General features: G+C 35.2%; 1 protein-coding gene across 5 annotated transcripts in view; it reads left to right on the top strand.

Annotated features, from left to right (window-relative positions):
- EPHA6 (EPH receptor A6) overlaps window positions 1-21,300 on the top strand; it is a 999,349-nt gene that overhangs the window by 642,513 nt on the left and 335,536 nt on the right. For 4 of the 5 annotated variants that reach the window (XM_054248973.2, XM_035283338.3, XM_002761301.7 and 1 more), the window contains one exon: window positions 16,477-16,639. In XM_054248973.2, coding sequence (XP_054104948.2) covers window positions 16,477-16,639 — 163 coding nt within the window. Of the gene's footprint in view, window positions 1-12,159; window positions 12,223-16,476; window positions 16,640-21,300 lie in introns of those variants that run through there. The other variant, XM_035283340.3, reaches the window with a different exon arrangement.

Genomic DNA, 21,300 nt, shown 5'->3' with positions numbered 1-21,300 from the left:
AAATAAAAGGAAAAGGTCCATATAATCACCTTAATAGATGCAGAAAGGCATTTGATGCATACCACCTATTCTTGGATATTATTCTCAGTAACATGAGATAACTTCCTTAACATAATTCAGATCAAGCAAATAGCATAATGAGGAAATATTACACTACTTCTCCCAAACCAAGAACCAAATAAAAATGTCCATTATCATAGATTCTACTAAATATTAGGGGATCTAGCCATTTCAATGGGATAAAAATAAAATAAAAGTGTATATGTTGTAAAATAAAAAACAGCCTACATTATTCTGGATGATATGACTCTCTACATATAAATTCTTCCCGAATGTACATTCAGATTTAAAAAGATTATAGTAAGATGTCTAGCTCTGCAAGTTTAAATGCATTTCTATACACCAGCAGCAAAAGAAAACATATTTCAAAGAAATTAAATTTAGAGTAGCAAGTTAATCTGTAAAATATTTGAGAATAAATCTAAGGTAGTTGTCAATATATACAAAACAACAATAAAATTTTATATAAAGACATTAAAAACACTCAAATAAATACAGTCCACATTTGTAAATAAGAAGAGTTTATCATCGAAAGATCAGTTTTCCCCAAATGATGTGTATCCCTAATGAAATTCTATAAAAATTCTGAAAGAGCTTTCTTGCCTCCTGTCCATCCCTCACTGCTTTGACTTGCTCAGGTATTTCTTTCCATAAATGCCTTCTCTTTCAACATCGTTTAGAGTCTGCTCCCAAGAAAACCCAAATTTACACAACCATGATTTTTCTTTTTTCTTTTTTTTTTTTTTTTTTGCCATGACGACACATAATTCTTGGAAATAGTGTTCCATGGAAACCCTTTGAGAAATGATTTAAGCAAAACATTTTCTCAGTTTCCAAACTTCATTGCTGACGAGTGAGGAAATTTTAGAAATAGAAATATAGTGTTTGGCTCATTCATACTTTTATAGAAGGAAAACATCACTTTTAAATTGTGCATGTACTGTTTTTTTCTTTGAATCCTTTGTTCCTTTCCTTCAGAAGGAGGATCATGGAAAATTCATCCCCAGTGGCAAAATAAATTCTACACATTTCTTCTACCAAATAACCTTGCAGTGTCGATGTGTGGTGGTTTGTTTCACTGCAATCTGAATTTGAAGCAAGGATTCTAGGAAGAAAAAATATAGCAGTAAATATATTTTGTTCTTTTTAAATTAATTTTAAAATCACATAGTTTTATTTCTAAATCAAAATAAAGAATCAGTAACATTGATACTGAAACTGATGGGAAATGGACAAAGTAGGTATATCACATTGGGCATTAGTAAATATTCGGTGCCTCGTGAATAACTTACAATCAGAAACATTTTTGACACCCTTGTTCTTTATAAATTTCAAAGAACATTTGAAGTGATTTAATGAATATGGCAACTGTGGAAGAAAACAGATTCAACAAAGTAATGAAGCCAGAGTTTCTGGTTTTGAATTAAGTATTTTGAGGTAACTTCAGGGGACTCAAATCACTGATCAGTTTTTCCAAGGTGAGCAACTAAAATTTCAAATAATAAAAAATATCCTAGAGTATCATTTATTCATGAAATAGTCTTATTAAAATCTTAGATGGCAGACGTCTATGCTAGGTATTGTAGACTTTTGTTGAAATAAGCCTCAAATCCTGGAACCTGAAAAAACGCTCTACCTTGGAGTTCATTTTTAAGTACTTATGACTAGAATGTATTTAGCTGCAAAACTATAATTTGATTTTTATTCACAATAGTTAAGTAATTCTTTTGGAGGGGCATTTTCAAACCAAGAAGACTGAATTCATTACTTTAATGAGATAAATTTTAAATAAACCACTCCTTATAAAGCATTCATATTGGGTACATTTTATAATGCATTGATCTTAATGCTTTCAAAATGTCCTTTCTCAGAACTCTTGTAAGGGAGGCTGAGTTAACTACCTATTATTATGTACTCCTTACTGAGCTGTTAATAGCTTTACAGTCTTTCAAACAATACACCTGCTGCTCATAAAAACATTTATGTTGCTAGGGAATTTGGCTGTGTTTTCGTATCATGTATTTGCAGTGACCTTGTAGAATCCATACTGATCCTGTGTTTTTAGGGAAAAAAAAAGCAACGATAAAGAACATTTGTCTATTTATTTCAGTATATTAATGGAAAATTATAAAATAATTTGATTAATTTAAGGGTTACAATACTTGAAAAGTTGGTTCTTAATAACAGTTTTAACTGTCTTGGTAATTTTTTACCCTATTTGAGATTGTTTCTATTTTCATTCTTGAAAGTTCGTTTTCTCAATTTATACATGTTGAAAAAGGTTTATTTTCACATATGTGTATATTTTAATTAGAAATTGATGGCTTAAATTCTGTTAGAAATACCAACATTTTCACAGAATAATTGAAAAAAATAAAAGTCAAAATTAATGTAGACCTTTTAAAAACTTAAAGTCACAAAAAATCATAAGTCTGTAATGAGAAAATGTAAAATTGTAGCTAAGGCAGTATTGTAAAGTTTGTCATGGTTGAATACAATATAAATTAATTGTTTTGGCTAAGTTTCAGTTGGCAAAGGCAAATTGTTCCCCGAACTTGTGTTTGATCCTTCCATTTCACACAAGGACATTTAAAGAAGGCAATCAATGCAATAATTATTTCCATATGTCCCTTGATTCTTGCGATGTCATGGATAAATCACAGCAGGTGGATGAAATCTTTCCCTCCTATCTAATTTAGTAATGCCTGAATATGCATAGTTATTACAACTCCTGTTATCCACAACTCCTTGGTAATTTTCCTCCTATTTATTTAATTATGAATCATAACATTTTTCTGTTCTCACGTTTAACAACTTTATACTTAAAAGACCACCAGATAGTTCTTTTTATGCTTTAAAAAGACCACCAGATGGACTTAATCAATTGTTGGTTAGCACACGGATGACGGTTTTATTGCTGTCCTCCTTCAACCTGACAACCAGATTTCCTGCCAGATGTATAGTCCTTCTTAGCTCCTAAAACATGCAATAATCATGATTATTCCAAATCACTATTTTTTACTCTTAAATGTCAAAAAGCTTTCATTGTAGTGATGAGGGCTACATTAACAACTGGTCATGTCTACAGAAGCAGGCAGCCGACTTGAGACTCAAGTTACTGGCTGTATGAAGATACCTCAAGACATTGATGTGATTCCAACACAGAGATCTCAGTGACCCACTTAATGGCATAAAGTGACAGACCCCTGGGTGTTTGGCTGACTTATCCTACTAATTTTCTTGACATGGAATTAAAAGTTGCTGTGATTATGGGAGATTAATTTACTAAATAACCAACGCAATCCCATCCACTAACTCAAAGTATAGTTTATTATTAAAATATTATGTCTTACTCTAAGTGACAAGTGTTTCCTACAACACCACAAATATCTATTTAATTACATTCACAACAGCAGTGATAATCATTCTATCTACATTTAATGAGGATATCTCAGCTTGGAAATCACTTCATATGCATTAATATTTGACCCATTACAATATTGTAAGGTGGATAGAACTAAGGTTTCATGTTACTTTTTAACCCAACATGCTGGGTCTCAGTAATAAGATGGAGTGCTTATGTCCACCTGTCTTGTAAGTCACAGAAATCAAGCACTATTTCTTCAAATTCCAATTCAGTGCTTTTACTAATAAAGTGTATTAGTCTGGTCTCGAACTGCTATGAAGATACTACCAAAGATTAGGTAATATATAAGGGACAGAGGTTAATTGACTGATAGTTCTACATGGCTGGGGAGGCCTCAGGAAACTTAATGGTGGAAGGCAAAGGGGAAGCAAAGACCTCCTTCACTTTGTGGCAGCAGAGAGAAAAACCAGGGGTCAGGGGGTAAGAGCCCCTTATGAAACCATCATATCTTGTGAGAACTCACTCACTATCACAAGAACAACATGGGGGAAACCATCCCCATGATCCAATCACCTCTCACTGGGTTTCTCCCTTGACATATGGAGAACAGGGATTACAATTGGAGATTAGATTTGGATGGGAACACAGAGCCAAGCCATATCATAAAGTCATTCAGTTTGTAAATGAAGATCCTGTTGGAAGCGATAACAGAATTAGAAACTTCAGTTTAAAGCACTGAGAAGCTCATAGTCATCTCCAGCATAGATATCCTCCTGAACTCAGTATGGTGGAAAAAACTGAAATGGAAATGCAAATCAGGAAGACTAGTTTGGCCTGTTCTCTACAGTTTGGTGGTTCCCTATAGTTTGCCTTCATAGATGAGAACAGATATGTAAGTTTATTGTTATGACAAAAGAAATAACAGTTTCATTCTTACTAATGAGCCTCTTGCCTTACATAGTAAAAAGGTGACTATGTGTCTTGAGGTCATAAGTGTTATTTGATGAGGACTCAAAATCTTATTAAATCATAACAAAATATAATCTTTTTAAACCTTAAATTTGTATGTTAAACCAAGGTTTAAAAAGATTATATTTAACATTTAGATTTGACATTTAGACTTTGAATTTCAGACGTTCTTATTCTATGATTAGAATTGTGACTTATTTCTGCATATGGAATCTGTATTTTTATTTCTTTATTATTTCTTATATCTGTGCTTCTCAATATATTAATAAAACAAAAAATATAAAATCTAACTTATTTGATATATAAATCATTTAGTGACATTTAACTGTACTGCAATACTTCATGTTGGAAGTTGCATTGTGTAGTAAATAACAGCATAGAATTTAGAGCTAGACTTCCTAGGTTCAAATCCAAGCCCCACCAGTAATTAATTGAGTGATCGTGTCATCTGTGAGACTTACTTCTTAGAGTAGCTTTGAGAATTTTCTTGGTTTTTGAAGTGATTCGTGCCTTCAAAGTAGTAAGCAGTATGAAAATGTTCACATTAAAAAAAAAGTTAAGTGCAGTTTGTCCTGTTTATACTTTCAGTTGATTTGTTTTGACCAATTTGACCTGTCATTTCAGGCTAAAAAGTCATAAATACAAAAAATAGGATCAGCGAACTGTTCCATATTAGAATTGAGGACTGTGAAATGCAGATTAATGTTTAATCTACTTGTTCCAGGTATCTATTATTGCAGAATTTTTAAGCCAAAATATAGTGGCTTAAGAATGATAATTCATAAATGTCGTGTCTCTTGAATCTATGAGTCAGGTATTCTGAAAGGACAAAGCAGGGGCAGCTCATCTCTGCTTCATAATCTGGGACCTCAACTAGGGTGGTAAAAAAATGGCTGGAGGCTGGAACAGCTGCAGCGTGGCTAGGCATCATCTCATCACACTCTTTCTCTCTCTCACCTCTCTTTCTTACCCTTCTTCTTAGCCTCGCTGCCCCTTATCCTTGCCATGCTGTCTCTCCAAGTCTCCTCCTCCACATGATCATCTTGAGCTTCCACATAGCGTGGCAGTCTCAGGCTAGCCATATATCTTAGATTGCCTTGCAGAGCTCCAAGACAAAAGTGTAAACTGCTGGTTTTCTCTGAGGCCCGGCCAGGAACTGGCAGTTCATCACTTCTACCTTTATTGGTCCATTCAGTCATAGACTAAATCAGATTCAAGGAAAGGGAACACAGACTTCACTTTTCAATGAGAAGAATGTAATAGAATTTACAACCATCTTTATTTAACCATAGTGCTTGATTGAAGGGCTTCATAATATTAGATTATTTGCTTTGCTTCTCATTTCTACTAATTTAAAAGTAAATATTTTCAGTACTGGGTCAAAACAAATTTATTAATTTTGAATATGCATGACATTCTAAAAACTTGAAGTTGATTTAGTAGTTGTATTTGTATCTGGAAAGATTATAGGGTAAAAATAGTTATTCATAAATCAAAAATAGAGAGAAAAAGCAAAGAACAAAATTGTGGAAAGAAAACTTCCACAAATGAGTTCTTTTCGTTATTTGAACTTGGACTATGCACTGAGTTGAGCCAATGTATTTACAACAATCAATATATACAGATGAAAATATCCAACTTTGAGAGGCCAAGCGCTGTGGCTCATGGCTGTAATCCCAGCACTTTGGGAGGCCGAGGCGAGCGGATCATCTGAGGTCAGGAGTTCGAGACCAGCCTGACCAACATGGAAAGAAAGAAAGAGAGAAAGAGAGAAAGAGAGAAAGAGAGAAAGAGAGAAGGAGAGAAGGAAAGAAGGAAAGAAAGAAAGAGAAAGACAGAGAGAGAGAGAGAGAAAGAAAGAGAGAGAGAAATTATCCAACTTTGAAAATGAGATCTCTGCATGACCAAGGAAATTGCGTCCATTGCTCGCACCCCAGGCCCCTAAATACATACTCTGTGAATATTTAACATGGGCAATATGTGTGACCTCTGCAGAACAGACCTCTACAGTGTCATGATCTTTAACTATAAATTTAACTTACGGCTTTATCATAGGTATTTTTCTTTCTTGCAAATTTGATTTTAAAAGCAGTCTAGGTTTATGAGTAGATAAATTTGTTCACCCTTTCATAATAATGCAGATTAAAATACTGCTTCTGTACAGTGACCTTGCTTTGCCTTGAATTACTCTACTCACATTTAGAACTGTCTGCAGATATTTTCACATCCAAATGTTTTAGTTAAAAACCTTATTAGAACTACAAAAACCTTTTGTGTGTGAAGGCGTGGCCTTCAGGAAGCTGCCAGTTGTGCAGTGTTTTTGTTACCATTATATTACTTACAGTTTCTCAGTGATGAGATACTTAGTTCCCAGTTATACTATCTTGACAAGCTATATTTTCTGTTATTTTATTATAAATTTTGAGGCATACATCTGATACCTTCTAGGAAATTCAAAATTAATGTTGAAGTTAAATAATTATTTGAAAATATTGGATTATTTAAAGCATAATAGGATATTTTTCAAGTCAAGAATATATAACTTACAAAGAAGGTTAAAAATCTTCATTTTGGGGAGGAGAAACTGCATTTCTTGAAAGCTTTGTAGCTCTGTGAATCAATCTTAACAGATACCTGCTTTAGTTTTTGAACAAAACAAATATATCTGTATCAGATCACAATTAAGGCTCACAAACAAATATACAAAAATTTAAAGTTCCACCATGGTGACAAAATACATTTAAATGGGAACAAAATGTCAAATAAACAATTAGAAGCCTTTTCTTCCCTTGTCCTAAATGAGGCTAAGGAATTCCCATGCTTTTATATTGAAATGAATTTCAGCTGCATTTTCAATGCAAGAGGCAGCTCTCATAATACTGTGTGATAGCTGATTTGGACAAATGTACAACTTCACATATATTCACAAATGATACTGTTTTTAGTGAAGACATCCTGCAAAATAATTTTTCATATTTTACTGGCAATTTCATTCTAGTGAAATTCTCTTCTTCTTATCTTCCTTGTTTACTTGAATTCTGTTGTAAACTCCAGCAACCAAGAGACAATTCTGGATGCCAGTCCACCAGCATTTGCTCTTGACAATCTTATTTGCAAAGAATTTTTCTCAGCTACCTTTTATTGCTCTTAACCTATCCTGTAATCCAATTAGCACGGTTATAAAAAAAATTCCGTTTTCTATATTTCTTAGATAAATTATATTGCGTATAATTAAGAGATACAATAAGCGTGTCCAACCTGTGACCCGCATGTGGCTCAGGATGGCTTTGAATGCAGCCCCATACAAATCTGTAAACTTTCTTAAACATTTGAGATTTTTTTGTGTTTGTGATTTTTCATTTTTTAGCTCCTCAGGTATCATTAGTGTTAGTGTGTTTTATGTGTGGCCCAAAACAATTCTTCTTCCAACGTGGCCAGGGAAACCAAAAGATTGGACACCCCTGATATACAACATGATGTTATGGAATATGTATGCATGATTTTTCAAAAAGTTACCGTATTAAAGCAAATTAAAATATCCATCTATCTAGATTTTTCTTTTTGAAACATATATTATTTCCCGTTGTTTTTCAATCCACATCCCAAATTAGATGTAATTAATCAAAGGACCAGGCACATGTTGCCTTTCTAGTTTTATGCCACTCCATTCTGGCCTGTAGTTAAAATGATTTAACTCTGACGATGTTCAGTTTGACATTTGGAATAGCATTTCTATTTGAATAAATCAACATATGTATATTAATGTTTCCGAAGATACTTAGCGTTTTTTTTTTTCTCTCAGTAGCATTTGTTGCTAACTTATGCTAACTTTTGTCATCAAAGTTGTTTTTATCTAGCACTTAATGTGGCTATTTTATTACTTGACCTAAACTACCGACATCAGCAGAAATGTATAAACTCTTGTAAAATGCTTAGTTTAAACTAAGTGTACGACACCAGTTTTTATTGTTGTTTTTGTTTTTGTAGAGATGGGGTCTCTCTCAAACTCCTGGCTTTGAGTGATTCTCCTGCCTCTATCTACCAAAGTGCTGGGATTACAGGTGTGAGCCACTGCACCCAGCCTCAAATTTTCTTATAATGAGTTTGATTTTTCATTTTTATTTTCCCTTTAAAATCATTTCATATATCCTCAGGACTCCAATGAATATGTATTCTTTCAATATTTTGCTCGCCGCTATTTATATTTCTGACTTTTTTTCTATCTGTATATTATTATTCTTATCACCAAATTTATATGTGATTTAAAAATTCTAGTAAATGATCGAAAACTTTAAGAATGAATGACAAAATTAAAGTTGTTATTTGGCCATGATATACTTTTAACAAATACTATTAAGAAATGTTGGAATAAAGGCACTTTCCTCAGAGCCAAGTTTCAAACTGTAAACATTTAATTTTTAGTTCAACATCATTGTAAATATTTATAGAGTGGTAAAGCACAGAAGAAAAATCTGTATCTCATCTATCTACAGGTAGGCTACATGAAGACAGATGGGAAAGCTAAAAACTGAATAAATATCAAGAATATGTATTAAAAGATATTTTAGCACAAATCATAGTTTCTGTATAGCATACTGTTCTGTGAAATATTTTTGGCAAGTAAAATCTTGGACATTCTCCACAATGTTCCTAAGAAAACAAGCATACTATACTGACATAATATTATTGCATTTAAGTTGTAGAAGCACTAGACACTAGCAAAAGTAATTTTTCTCAGCTCCCATTTGAATTGCCATTAATTTGTGCCAGCAAATTGTAAATTGCTCTAATAATATTTAAGAATTTAAAAGCTAAACCTATAGAGCAGTTAATTCTTTAATTTTTAATTTAATCAATTGGATAATATATCATGAGAGCCTGCCATATGCTAGGCACGCTGTATTAAGCAGTTGGAATATAAAGGTTAAGAAGCAAGAAAACACAAAATTTTTTCAGATTTGTCATAGCACCTGCAAGGTGACCTTAAGGCACAAGCCTATCATTGATAGTTACTCTTAAAAGAAAGAAACAATGCTACATTACACACCTTCTGGATCCGGTAAAAGAGTTTTGCATATGATTTTGGCTTATCTGACAACAAGCTTGACCCTTTGATATAGGTATTACCTTTCCAATTTTCATAGGATCTATTCACTGGGAATCTATTGGTCTTATTCTAGCACCAGTATTTTCTAAAGGTCACACGTTAATAATTAGGCCATTTCCTCTAACAGTAAACATAACCAATATTTCAAGCAGTTCGTTGTCTACATATAAGTTATCTGTTTTATGAAAATAAATTATGAATATTTTATTTCACGTCAGTGTTCCTCTATCCATGTACTTCTGCACCATCTCCTACTACTGTTCAATATTCAATGTTCAGGAATGCTTTAAATATTCATTTTAGGTGAAACAAGGTACACATTGGAAGGAATATATGAAAGTAGTCATGAATGCATTTCAGAGTGATTTGGGTTATCTGTAATTTTGGATTACCAGGAATAATCAGGAGTTGATTGTAGTAAATTATAGTAGCAGAACACTTAATGATACTTCTCCAGAAATGCAGCCAAAAAGTAGTTGTGTGCATGTAATAACTACTTCTACATTTTTCTTACTTATACATATTTTGCAATTTTGCAACAGTGATGGCTAATTTTTACCTGAGAAAAACATTTTAGAGCACCCTACCCACTTGCTTAAACCACCAAGGAACTTCTTAACCCTTTCTACTCACCCTCACCATTAGAAATTCCTCCTTGTGCATTTTAATGAATGTGAGAAGAGAAAACAACTCTCTAGGTTGCCAACAACAGAACCCAACTGCCGCTACTATTTAATGTTGCCAAAATACAGAATCCAAGGCACATGGAACTTCCCAGCCTTGGAAAGGCAGAAATCAGGAAAGTTAAGGTTATTTAACTTCAATGAAGTTTTTGTCTGTAGTTTCTCATCATGGGTTCAATTACTTAGGAGAATAATTCTATGGTCATTCTAGCTTGCTCTTGTTTCTGGGACAATCAGCCAGCCCCATTTTACCCTGCTAGTAGATTGTAGTTAGATCTGGTTATAGTAGAATAAGTGTGAGCTGAAAGCCATCCTAATGTGTGTCCCTACGTTGAAGGTGCAGTTTTAGTAGTTCAGTTCCCAATGATATGTGACCGGAGCTGCCGTAGGGTATATCTTACTTTAAATGGTTTACAGATTCCTTTGTGGGTATCTACCAACTGACATTACTAAATGTTGACTATGCAGCCAGCACTCCTTTGTTTCATTTTTGGGGTTTTTTTTTTTTTTTTGCCTTTTTAGGGAAATGTAGACTGCATTTTTCAGGAAATTGCAGTCTTCTTGAGGATATATATGGACACACATTCAATAAGTAGAGGAGGGGAACAAATGATATAAAATTAAGTGCTAAATGCTGGTTAGAATCAAAGAATTTACAGATCATTTTATTTAAGGTGTCTAATGTCCTTACTGTGTAATACCTTTAAAATATTAAAATGGCAGTCTTACACTTCCTTGGACAATTTTAAACTGTTGGAAATATAAGGCAAAATTGAAAAATATACTAGAGGATTATAAAACATTCCCAGACACTTACTAATGAAGAATTTTCTAAAGAGTTTGGTTTCCTCAATTGATATAGCATATTGCTCCTAAAATTCTGAAATTTTACTAATTATTATTATTTGAGACGGAGTTTCGCTCTTGTTACCCAGGCTGGAGTCCAATGGCACGATCTCGGCTCACCGCAACCTCCGCCTCCTGGGTTCAGGCAATTCTCCTCCCTCAGCCTCCTGAGTAGCTGGGATTACAGGCACGTGCCACCATGCCCAGCTAATTTTTTGTATATTTAGTAGAGACGGAGTTTCACCATGTTGACCAGGATGGTCTCGATCTGTTGACCTCGTGATCCATCCGCCTCGGCCTCCCAAAGTGCTGGGATTACATACTAATTATTTTTTAACACAAAAACATTTACACATATTGATCTTATATCAGGACAAAAACATTTTAACAAATTCCCTGTAGCAAAAATAATTATTTGCAAATCATTGAGAAAATTTTAAAAAATAACCCTGTGCCACCTCCAATCTATTTATTTAAAATTTTTAATGTTATCTTAAGTAATATATTAAAGCATAAAAGACAAATTATAAACTATATAAATTGGATGGAAGCCACTGACAAGTTGTGTTACTTGTTTTGCTAATTTACTTATTCCTTCTTTCTTCGGAACTAGTTTCATCATAGAGAAATGGAAATAAAAATATTACCAGTTCTTATTTCACAAGACTTTTATGAGGATTAGATTTTTTAAACGTGTATGAAAACTCCTTGTAAATTGTAAAGCTCTACATTAATCATTGTTATTATGATTGCTGTTATATCTTTTGATATATATGTCTAGAGAATAATTTAGAATATAATTTTTATGGTATATTTAATCCAATTAATTTAAAATTAAAAAATAAAACAAAGAGGTGACACCTTTTAGAAATCCCAATAGGCCCAAAGAGCTTTGGAGAAAACAAACCGGCTAAAAGATGACACTGTGCTGGCCTGTTGAATCTGTTCCCATCAATGGGTAAACCCAAGGGAGGGAGAGGAGGGGTGATGACAGTGACTCAGAGCACAGGGGAAAGAACCTGCACTTCTGACATAAAAAAAAATTATAGAATTGAATTGCTGGGTAGAACGCTGGTGATTACGTAAGCTACACCTAACAGAGTGTCCTCGAACCTTATACGTACCATGAGATTCAACGAATGTCTATAGGATGAATGAGTCTTCTAGAGGAGTGAATCAAAACCTTGAAGGTAATTTGCCAAGGTACATAATGGAAGCAGAATCAAGATAATGTTCCAGACAGGAGAACTCAGATGTAGAATTCTCTCCACGCTGTGTTCTACTGATACAGGCCCTGTTACCTCTGACTGTAGAAAGACGTAGCCACAGGATCTAAACACCTGAGCCTATTTCTTTTCTTTTTTTTTTTTTTTTTTTTTTTTTGAGATGGAGTTTCGCTCTTGTTTCCCAGGCTGGGGTGCAATGGCGCGATCTCGGCTCACCGCAACCTCCGCCTCCTGGGTTCAGGCAATTCTCCTGCCTCAGCCTCCTGAGTAGCTGGGATTACAGGCACGCGACACCGTGCCCAGCTAATTTTTTGTATTTTTAGTAGAGACGGGGTTTCACCATGTTGACCAGGATGGTCTCGATCTGTTTACCTCGTGATTCACCCGTCTCGGCCTCCCAAAGTGCTGGGCCTATTTCTTTTCACTTCGTTTTCGGTTTGAAAACTGGTGGATTCCAGACTCTGGTAAAAGGATCCCTTTTAGTTATCATGCAAAGTTGACACCTATGGAGATAAAGCTAAGTTCAGTATTTCAGGTAAATGAAAGGTTCAGTGTGACAATATGATTCCCATAAACGCCGTGATTCTCAGCGTCTTGGAAGGAGCAGTGCCTAGGGCAAGCGCCCGGATCTTCCCATGGGAAGAGAACCGTAAGCGGACGTTCACTTCTCTAGTGAACAGCATCTGCCTGCCCCATTTGATGGTGTTCTACGTTCCCACTATTTGGTTCACAACTATTTTTTTTTTTTATTTGGATACAAATGTGTCAAACAGGAATTGTATATATATTTTATTTTAGAAAATCATCTAACTAAAAATATGTCAAAGTTCATTTCTTCTCAATGGCTTTTTCCACAATTAGTGCGATTTTCTGTGCTCAGCCAAGGAGAGGTCGTGCAGCACGCTGTTTCACTTGCAGCCAACAAGTATCAGTGCACAAGATCGCCAGTGCTCTCAGCCAGCGAGCATCCCCCACCGCACTATTCACGGTTCAGGGTGCTTTGCCACCCATGGGACTACGTCTCTGGAGGTTCTCTTTGTACCACTTTGATACCATGTCTTAACCCATAAAAATTTTTAAGTAACAGTACTGGATCTGCCACAAATAATTTTTTAATCATATTTTGGATATTAATAAGTACTTAGAACTGATTAACAAAGCAGATGAAAATTTAGGAAGTATAACTATGGCAGCACTTGGCATGAAATTTGTCAGCTTAAATAATATATTTGAAACAATGTGCTGAGAATGAGGTAAGCATGAAACATAAGAAGTTAGAAAACAACATAACTAACACAAAGAAAGTGGAAAGAAGAAACGATGTTTATAGTAAGAACAGATGTTAAATGTAATAGATTTTTAAAAAAAGAGCGAAAAGCCAAAAATTTGTTCAAACCTCTGGAAAGCTTGATCGTGAAAAAAAGAAATTACAAAAATAAACAGTATTTAAAACGAGAAGAGGAATTTCATCACAGAGTCAACGAAGATGAAAAACAGAATTTTATGAGCAATGGAATGTGTTACCTAGCAAAACTGAAGATTTACGTGTCATACAGCTAGCTATGCCATTACAGTACAAACTCCAGAAAAGCATGCTAACATACCCTATCCAACCATATTCAGAATTCAGCCTGCCAGGATGAAGAAAGAGCCTCAATGGCTCTGTGGTAAAGCCTGGTCTCTACCTGGTGACGGCACCTTTCAGTTGGAGTTGATGTATCAGCAGAAAGGGAACTGGCCAAACTTCTGGGACAATAGTGTCCTCCCTATGCATATCATAGATGAAAGCTCACTTGGTTTCCCCGGAGCTTACAAACACCAGGAGGAAAGGAGTCTGTTGTGTACTGTGAAGAATTCTCATGACTGCTTCCTCCTGGGTCCTCTTCCTCATCATGCCAGCAAGCCGCAAGACATAAGACAAGCGGGCAACACTCACCTGTGGCGAGTGATTCGGGCTGAAGAACCTTTTAAGTACACTTCCTACTGTTGAATTTTCATTCCAAGGATTTAGTTACAGGTACACTTCTGTAGGTAATAACAAAAATGCTAAAAGCTGCCTGTAAAAAGTGTCCTTTACTCCCTGTAACTTCACGGAGTAGGAAATCACTATTTAGCTATGTTTTCAGGAAGCAGCAAGGATATGATGTGTAATTATCCTGGGGCCATTCAATGAGTAAACTTTTGAACCGTATCTTCTCTCTTTTGGAATGAGATTAAATGCTGTTTTTCATTGCTTCAAAGTCCTTCTCGCAGTCATCATTTCACATTGTGAAACAGCGTTCAAAATACATCATAATTCTTAGGTTGTAGAAATTCTATGAAAAGCAGCATATTCTCCTCTTGTATGTGATGAGATTGAAAAATCCAAATGTTTTAGAAATTCCTGCCAGAAACAACATCTTTTTTTCTAATAGCTCACAAATATTTTTTCCCCACAATATGCATTTTAACCATCTAACTGCAAAGGCCTTAATATCAGCGAGCTCCTGAATGTAACCCCTAACAGATTATTGTAGCCATTGCTGATTTATAGACTATTTCCTTATATTTCGTGCTAGGTTCATAAATATTTATTTACTTTCTAATCTTAAAATCACCTAGAGATAAATATAAGTTGCAGTTTTTGGCGTTTGTTTTTATTTAAAATGTTGCTATTCTTAACTCATTTTTTTCTTTGTAGTTTATGTTTAATAAACGGTTTAATTGTTTGGGATATAAATGGCAAATTCAATTCTTTAGCTAGGCACAGAATAACCAGAGAGCATATAAAGTTCTGACAAGTAAGGTCATAAAGTTTAAAAATGATCCTTAAGATATGACCTTTTTTCTGAAAAGTAGCCTAGGAGAAATGATTTTCATAGTTTGAAATCTTAAAGCATCAGCAAATACATGAAGTGTGGCATATTCTCCATGTGTACATTCTCATAACTTGGCTCGTTAGTCGGGAAGGTCTCCCAAATAAAAGTGTTTTCGGGCAAACACCAAATGAAATTTTGATGGGAATGTTATAGATAGAATTGAATCATCAAATGAGTGATTCAACTAGTGACTTCGAAAGTCACTTTTCATCTCTGAAAATCTCTAGATTTGTTATAAGAATGGTGGAAATTAACTTGAGGACCTGTTAACCTAGCTTGTCCTGTAACTTTTGTTTATACAAATGCATTTTTTCAGAAACCCTATTAAAATATCATTGTAAACTTATTGACTCTAACAGCATACAGAAAGAGTATGGGTTTAATTTGTCCCCACCGTGGCATATTGTAGACAATCTCTTATTATGGACAGGTAAAATTAACTGCCCTTTTCTGAGGTAGTGAGCAAGAAGCACCATGTAACAAACCCCAACTGCCTAAATTATCCAGAATGCCCTGGCAAGTTCACTTCCATTTAGTAAAGTGAGATAATTTGGCAATTCACGCAAGAGACCGAGAACCAGGCCTCAACCCTGCCTCTGATTCTGCAGGTGTGGTAAGTCTTTCATGCCTTTCTGTATCTCCAGTGCTTCTTCGTGGACATATTATTTTTAAATCTACCTCATAATCACTATGTAACTAGTGTATGTTTAAAAATAAACTATAATATCTAGGGGAGGAGTCAATTCTCCCTTACGGGAAAAAATTCATCATTTTGTTTCCTAAATTTAACTCCACTTCACGTTTCACTACTGAGGAATCACTGAGTTACAGCACAGAGTAATTGACTTCAGGATAAAAGATTTCAGACTTTAAAAAACAATGAATGTATTTCTGCTTTCAGCCGCAGGTCTACCCACAGATAGCGCTGGCATTTTGGCACTACCTGCGGGTAGAAGTGAGTAGCGGCTACTTGAACTCTCCCACCTTTGCCCCTCGCACTCTGCTGGTGTGGTCTGATCTGATGTGCCCATTTTCTCAAGATGCAGCTGCCATTCTGTGTAAACATGTTCTCACACCACCACCGTTTCTTAGAGTTGGGTCAGGAATCTAAATCACCAGAAGTACAAGTGCAGTTTATATAAGATGAATCATCTTTCTTAATACATTTCCAAATAGGATCGTACCATATGCATCATAATGATAAACAACTCAATGCCAAATTATGGAAAACCATGCTGACACTTCTTTGTGATCAGTACTTTTGGCATTCAGAGCAAAATGCCTCAGTTAAACTTTGGAATGTTTCTAGAGAAACGGAGAATAACTCTATTTCATTTTTTTCTCTTTTTCTGTCCCCCAGGAGCATGAGCAGCTGACCTACTCTTCCACAAGGTCCAAGGCCCCCAGTGTCATCATCACAGGTCTTAAGCCAGCCACCAAGTACGTATTTCACATCCGTGTGAGAACCGCGGCAGGATACAGTGGCTACAGTCAGAAATTCGAATTCGAAACAGGAGATGAAAGTAAGTTTCATACAGGGATACCACGTAAGCTGTGAATATCCTTCTAATTTGACCTGATATTTTAAAACCACGTGTCCCAAGTTTTTAATAGCCTTTTCAAGTGAGATTTTGTTCATGTAAATACTCATACAGTCATTTCAGTTAATGTTTGGGTACCATCATTAAATGCTTTCGTGAAATGCCTTCCTCTCCCACAATAGTAATGTGGCCAAAATGTGGCCCTTGATGCTATTACACAGAGTCTCTGTGGCTATGAGCCTAACTGTTCACTAGTCCTGGCGTCATCATGATTTTAGTGAAAACTTGGAAGAGAATAAAGCCATGAACAAATGATTTTACAATTAGTTTAAAATTGTGAAGCTTTGGTCTGTTAGGTCAGGTCAATAAAAACAGTGGTCAGGAGATGAACACCACTGACATACACACTATAAGTTTAAATACAGATGCATGGGCTTAATCAGAAACCCACATTAATTCCAGAGCCTCAACATGCTGAAAACCAAATTGGGACATGAAGGGAGTGATTTTTCGTTGTCACATAACATCAGCTTTGAGTTCTTTTATTCACTCTAAGCCCAGCTTTACCATTGAGCTCTTTTTGGCCTTAGAAATCCATTTTACGGCCAGACACAGTGGCTCACTCCTGTAATCCCAGCACTTTGGGAGGCCGAAGCGGGCGGATCACAAGGTCAAGAAATCAAGACAATCCTGGCCAGCATGGTGAAACCCCGTCTCCACTAAAAAAAAAACACACACAAAAATTAGCTGGACATGATCGCATGCACCTGTAGTCCCAGCTACTGAGGAGGCTGAGGCAGGAGAATTGCTTGAACCCAGGAAGCAGGGGTTGCAGTGAGCCGAGATCACACCACTGCACTCCAGCCTGGTGACTGGCGACAGAGAGAGACTCTGTCTCGAAAAAAAAAAAGAAAGAAAGAAATCCGTCTTACTGCTCTCCTTGTAAGAAAAGAAGGAATTGCTTTTGCCATACATCTTTATGAAAAAGTGTCCAAATATATAATAAAAATGTTTCCCTCATTGTTAAAATCCTGTATAATAATTCAATAAAAGTAAATTTATTATAGTAATTCCTTATAGATAACGATAATAATAGGTAGCATTGAGGCCCTAAAAAAATGCTTAAAATGATATGAAATATTTTACATGGAATTGTTCCATTCAAACCTTTCAACATCCAATGAAACAAGTATTTTTTCTTTGTTATTTTACCTATAAGAAAATAGAAGCCTAACGGAGTTTAACAAATTTACCTGAATTTAAGTAATTGCTAAGAAGCTAAGCTAAAATTTGAAATGGAAGTGTGTTTTATTCCAAGGCCCATGCTGTTAGCTACTCTACCCTCCTACTAAATGTTATCATTTGTATTATTAGGAAGTGTTTTTTCTAAGACTGTGAAATAGGCCAGTTTTTCAGTTTTCTACTCCCTTAAAATGAAGCTACTTGGGTTTCAGATTCTATGATAGAAGGAATATTTAGCTGTTGTTTTTAGGAATATTTTGCTGTAGTTTTGATGAACAGTATTCACACATAAGTCTTCTTTGTTAGAATTAAATATAATTAAAAAGGGGGAAAGTGCTGATATAAACTAGCTTAGGGAGAATGAGTAAACTAATTAACAAAAAGAATTGTAACCTGAGTGTTTATACCAGTAATAGCATTTAAAATCCTGCTGGAGACTGTGGCCTTTTTAAACCAGAGAGTAAATTATTGGGAGTAGAGTATAATGATCACAAAACATAGATCCACGATAAAATCCATATGAAAATATCAAAAGATTTGTCCCTGCTTTGTCTTTTTCACCGTTTTTTTTCCCTGCCCACTTGTCAAACCTTAGTCTAGGTATGAAGCTGAGGGTACAGTCCAAGGGAAGTTTGGTACAAGGTAGTCCCATCACTGTCGTTTTTAGGCTGCGTGTCTTTGCACAGCCTGGAAAAGTTAATAGCCTTTGCAATTATCTTGCTTTTTTTCCAAGATTTAAAAAATTCACCTAACTTTTAAAGTATGACATTGTTAAGCATTGCATTTTTTAAGTTAGAAATGCACTCTCAGATAAATGCATAGAGCTAAATCTAAATAAGTCTTTTGTGTTCATTTGGGGCTTCTAGAGAAGGTCATCTAGTATAATACTAAAAAAAAAAGTTCTGATTTAAATATTAACAGTTTTCTTTGGTTTTAACTTTAGATTTCAACTCACTGTACTTTCAGGACAATCTCTTCAGATGTTATGTAGAAGAAAAGGTCCTCCCTTAGCAGAAAAGTCTCATAATCACAGGTGACTCAGTACAATTCACTCATTTAACCAACATGTATAGGACATCTAATATGTGCCTTATCCTTGAGACTCTGGGGATGAAAAATAAAATAAGAGCTAATAGCCTCTGCCTTCAAACCAAGTTTCAGTCTATATTTGTGGGAGGAAAATAAAAATTTAAATAAAAAATACAAGATGAGTGACATGTACTATCATAAAGATACACAAAGGGTTTGGTGACAGCATAGGACAGACTATTTCAGTGCAGATGGGTGGTGAAAGGCTTCTGTAGGGTGAGAGGCTGGAGCTCTTTCTTGAAAGAAGAGTAGTCATGGAACAGTGAAAGCACAATGGCCTCTGACAACATAAGTATTTAAAGAGCAAATAATTTGGTGTGGCTGCAGTGAAGACATACAAATGATAAAATGGTGCTAAATGAAGGTAGAGAGTTACACAGGGGCCCAACCAAAAGCACTTTTTAGACATATTAAGAGTATTTTCATGTATCCAGAAAATATTCAGGATCCATGGGTGAATTTGAATCCCAGATTAATATGAGTAGTAATATGTGCAAGACTCTATGCTGAGCAATTTACACATATTGCCTCATTTACTTCTGACAAGATTATGCTTCATTTTATACACTTAAATAGCTTTACCAGAATCTGATACCTAGTGAGTGGAGGTACAAGATTAGAACCCTAGAACTATCTGACCATGGCAGCAGAAGAGGGTGGAAACTGTGTTCTGAATTACTGATTCATAAATGCCATGAAAATGACTTTGATTAAAACCTTGAAGACATGAAATGTCTGAGAAGAACCTAAAAATAATGTATTTGTCTAAACTTGGTGTTTGAGAACATAGACTAGCTCCTAAGTCAATTTACAGTCTAAGGGAAAATCCTTTACTGCCATGTGTGTACCTACGCAACTGTCTTGCATGCTCTGCTCATGTACCCCAAAACCTATAATCCAATAAAAAATTAAAAAAAAAAAAATAAAATAAAAGGAAACTGGTTAGCTTTAAATAGCATTTTCAAAGCCTGCTGTTTATACCCTGGAGAGAATTTCAGTGAATAATGCTATAGTAGCATATGGGTAGGTTTCCCATAAATTCAAGAATATGATGATGTGAATCCTAATTGATGGCATCCATCTTTTTCCCTTCATATCCTCCTGGCTCTTGTTTAAATTTTTATAGCTTTTGTTTCTCAAGTAGGGCCTGAATTATTGTAATGTCAGCTTTATTATTAAGTTCTCCCTTGAGTATCCTACATAATTAACTAACTTTATAATACATTCATGGGGATGAGGTATGGGTCAGAAAGAAGAGATCTCATTTGATGATCTGGTCCAAATTTTTGAAAGTAAGCAAAATTAAGTCGTTTATAATCCAGTTCTCTTTAGCCATACTGTGTTACTTTATTCAACTTGGACTTTGCCGGTGACCAAGACAATAATATAATTATGAAGTAATTCCTTTTGAAAATCATAATGTTCTTAACTGACTGCTTGTGCTACAAACATAGTGGCATCTGAAGAAAACTTATGGCAACCCTCTTGTACATCGACACCCCTGCTCGGGTGCTTTTTCAGTACCAGCAGGTGCTAGTGGAGACTCTCTCACTTGCTGACAAATGCTAACATTACCAATTATCACTGCTAGCTTCATAAAATGACTCTACTGGAACCAGAGCTATTGGCTTCCCCTCTCCCTAAATGTGTGAAACAACCTTATTGCATTTGTATATGGAGACAGAAATATAGACAGACTGGTAGATGGATCAAAGTGCCTGACAGATATTCACTCATATATAGTCAGAAAAGTATTTTTCTGTGTGGAAACATCAAAATGCATTTTGATGCTTGTATTTTATGTATCCTCTGATTTCTCACTGGGCAAAATGTACAGTTAAATATTATGTCCACTAACAGCATTTATCGAGTGCCTACTGTGTGCTGGCCTTATTAGTTTACTGTGCTTGATTCCCCCCTACCTTTTTAGAATAGATTTATGAAAACTACAATAAAATTACAGTATCAGTAGTAGTAAAGTAAGAATATAAAAATACGTCATGTGGATATTCTAGGAAGATAGATGGAAATTAGGTATTAGAAGCTAGTAAGAATTTTCTCAGTAGCAAAATAAAATTCATATTATACCCCAAAGCATTAACCATAAAACACACACACACACACACACACACAGACACACACACAGCACACACACAGACATACACACACACAGACACACACACAGACACACACACACACACAGGTCAAGTGCAGTCCTTTTTGGCTAATATGGCTGTAAAAGGAAATTTTAACTGCTTCAAATTTCTTATTATTTCTGAGCTTATTTTCTGGGCCTTTTAATGGAGAAAAAG

The sequence above is a fragment of the Callithrix jacchus genome, chromosome 21, assembly GCF_049354715.1.
Source record: "Callithrix jacchus isolate 240 chromosome 21, calJac240_pri, whole genome shotgun sequence".
NCBI lineage: Eukaryota > Metazoa > Chordata > Mammalia > Primates > Cebidae > Callithrix > Callithrix jacchus.
Note: the sequence above shows the minus strand (reverse complement) of the source record. Positions and strands in the feature narration are given on the sequence as shown.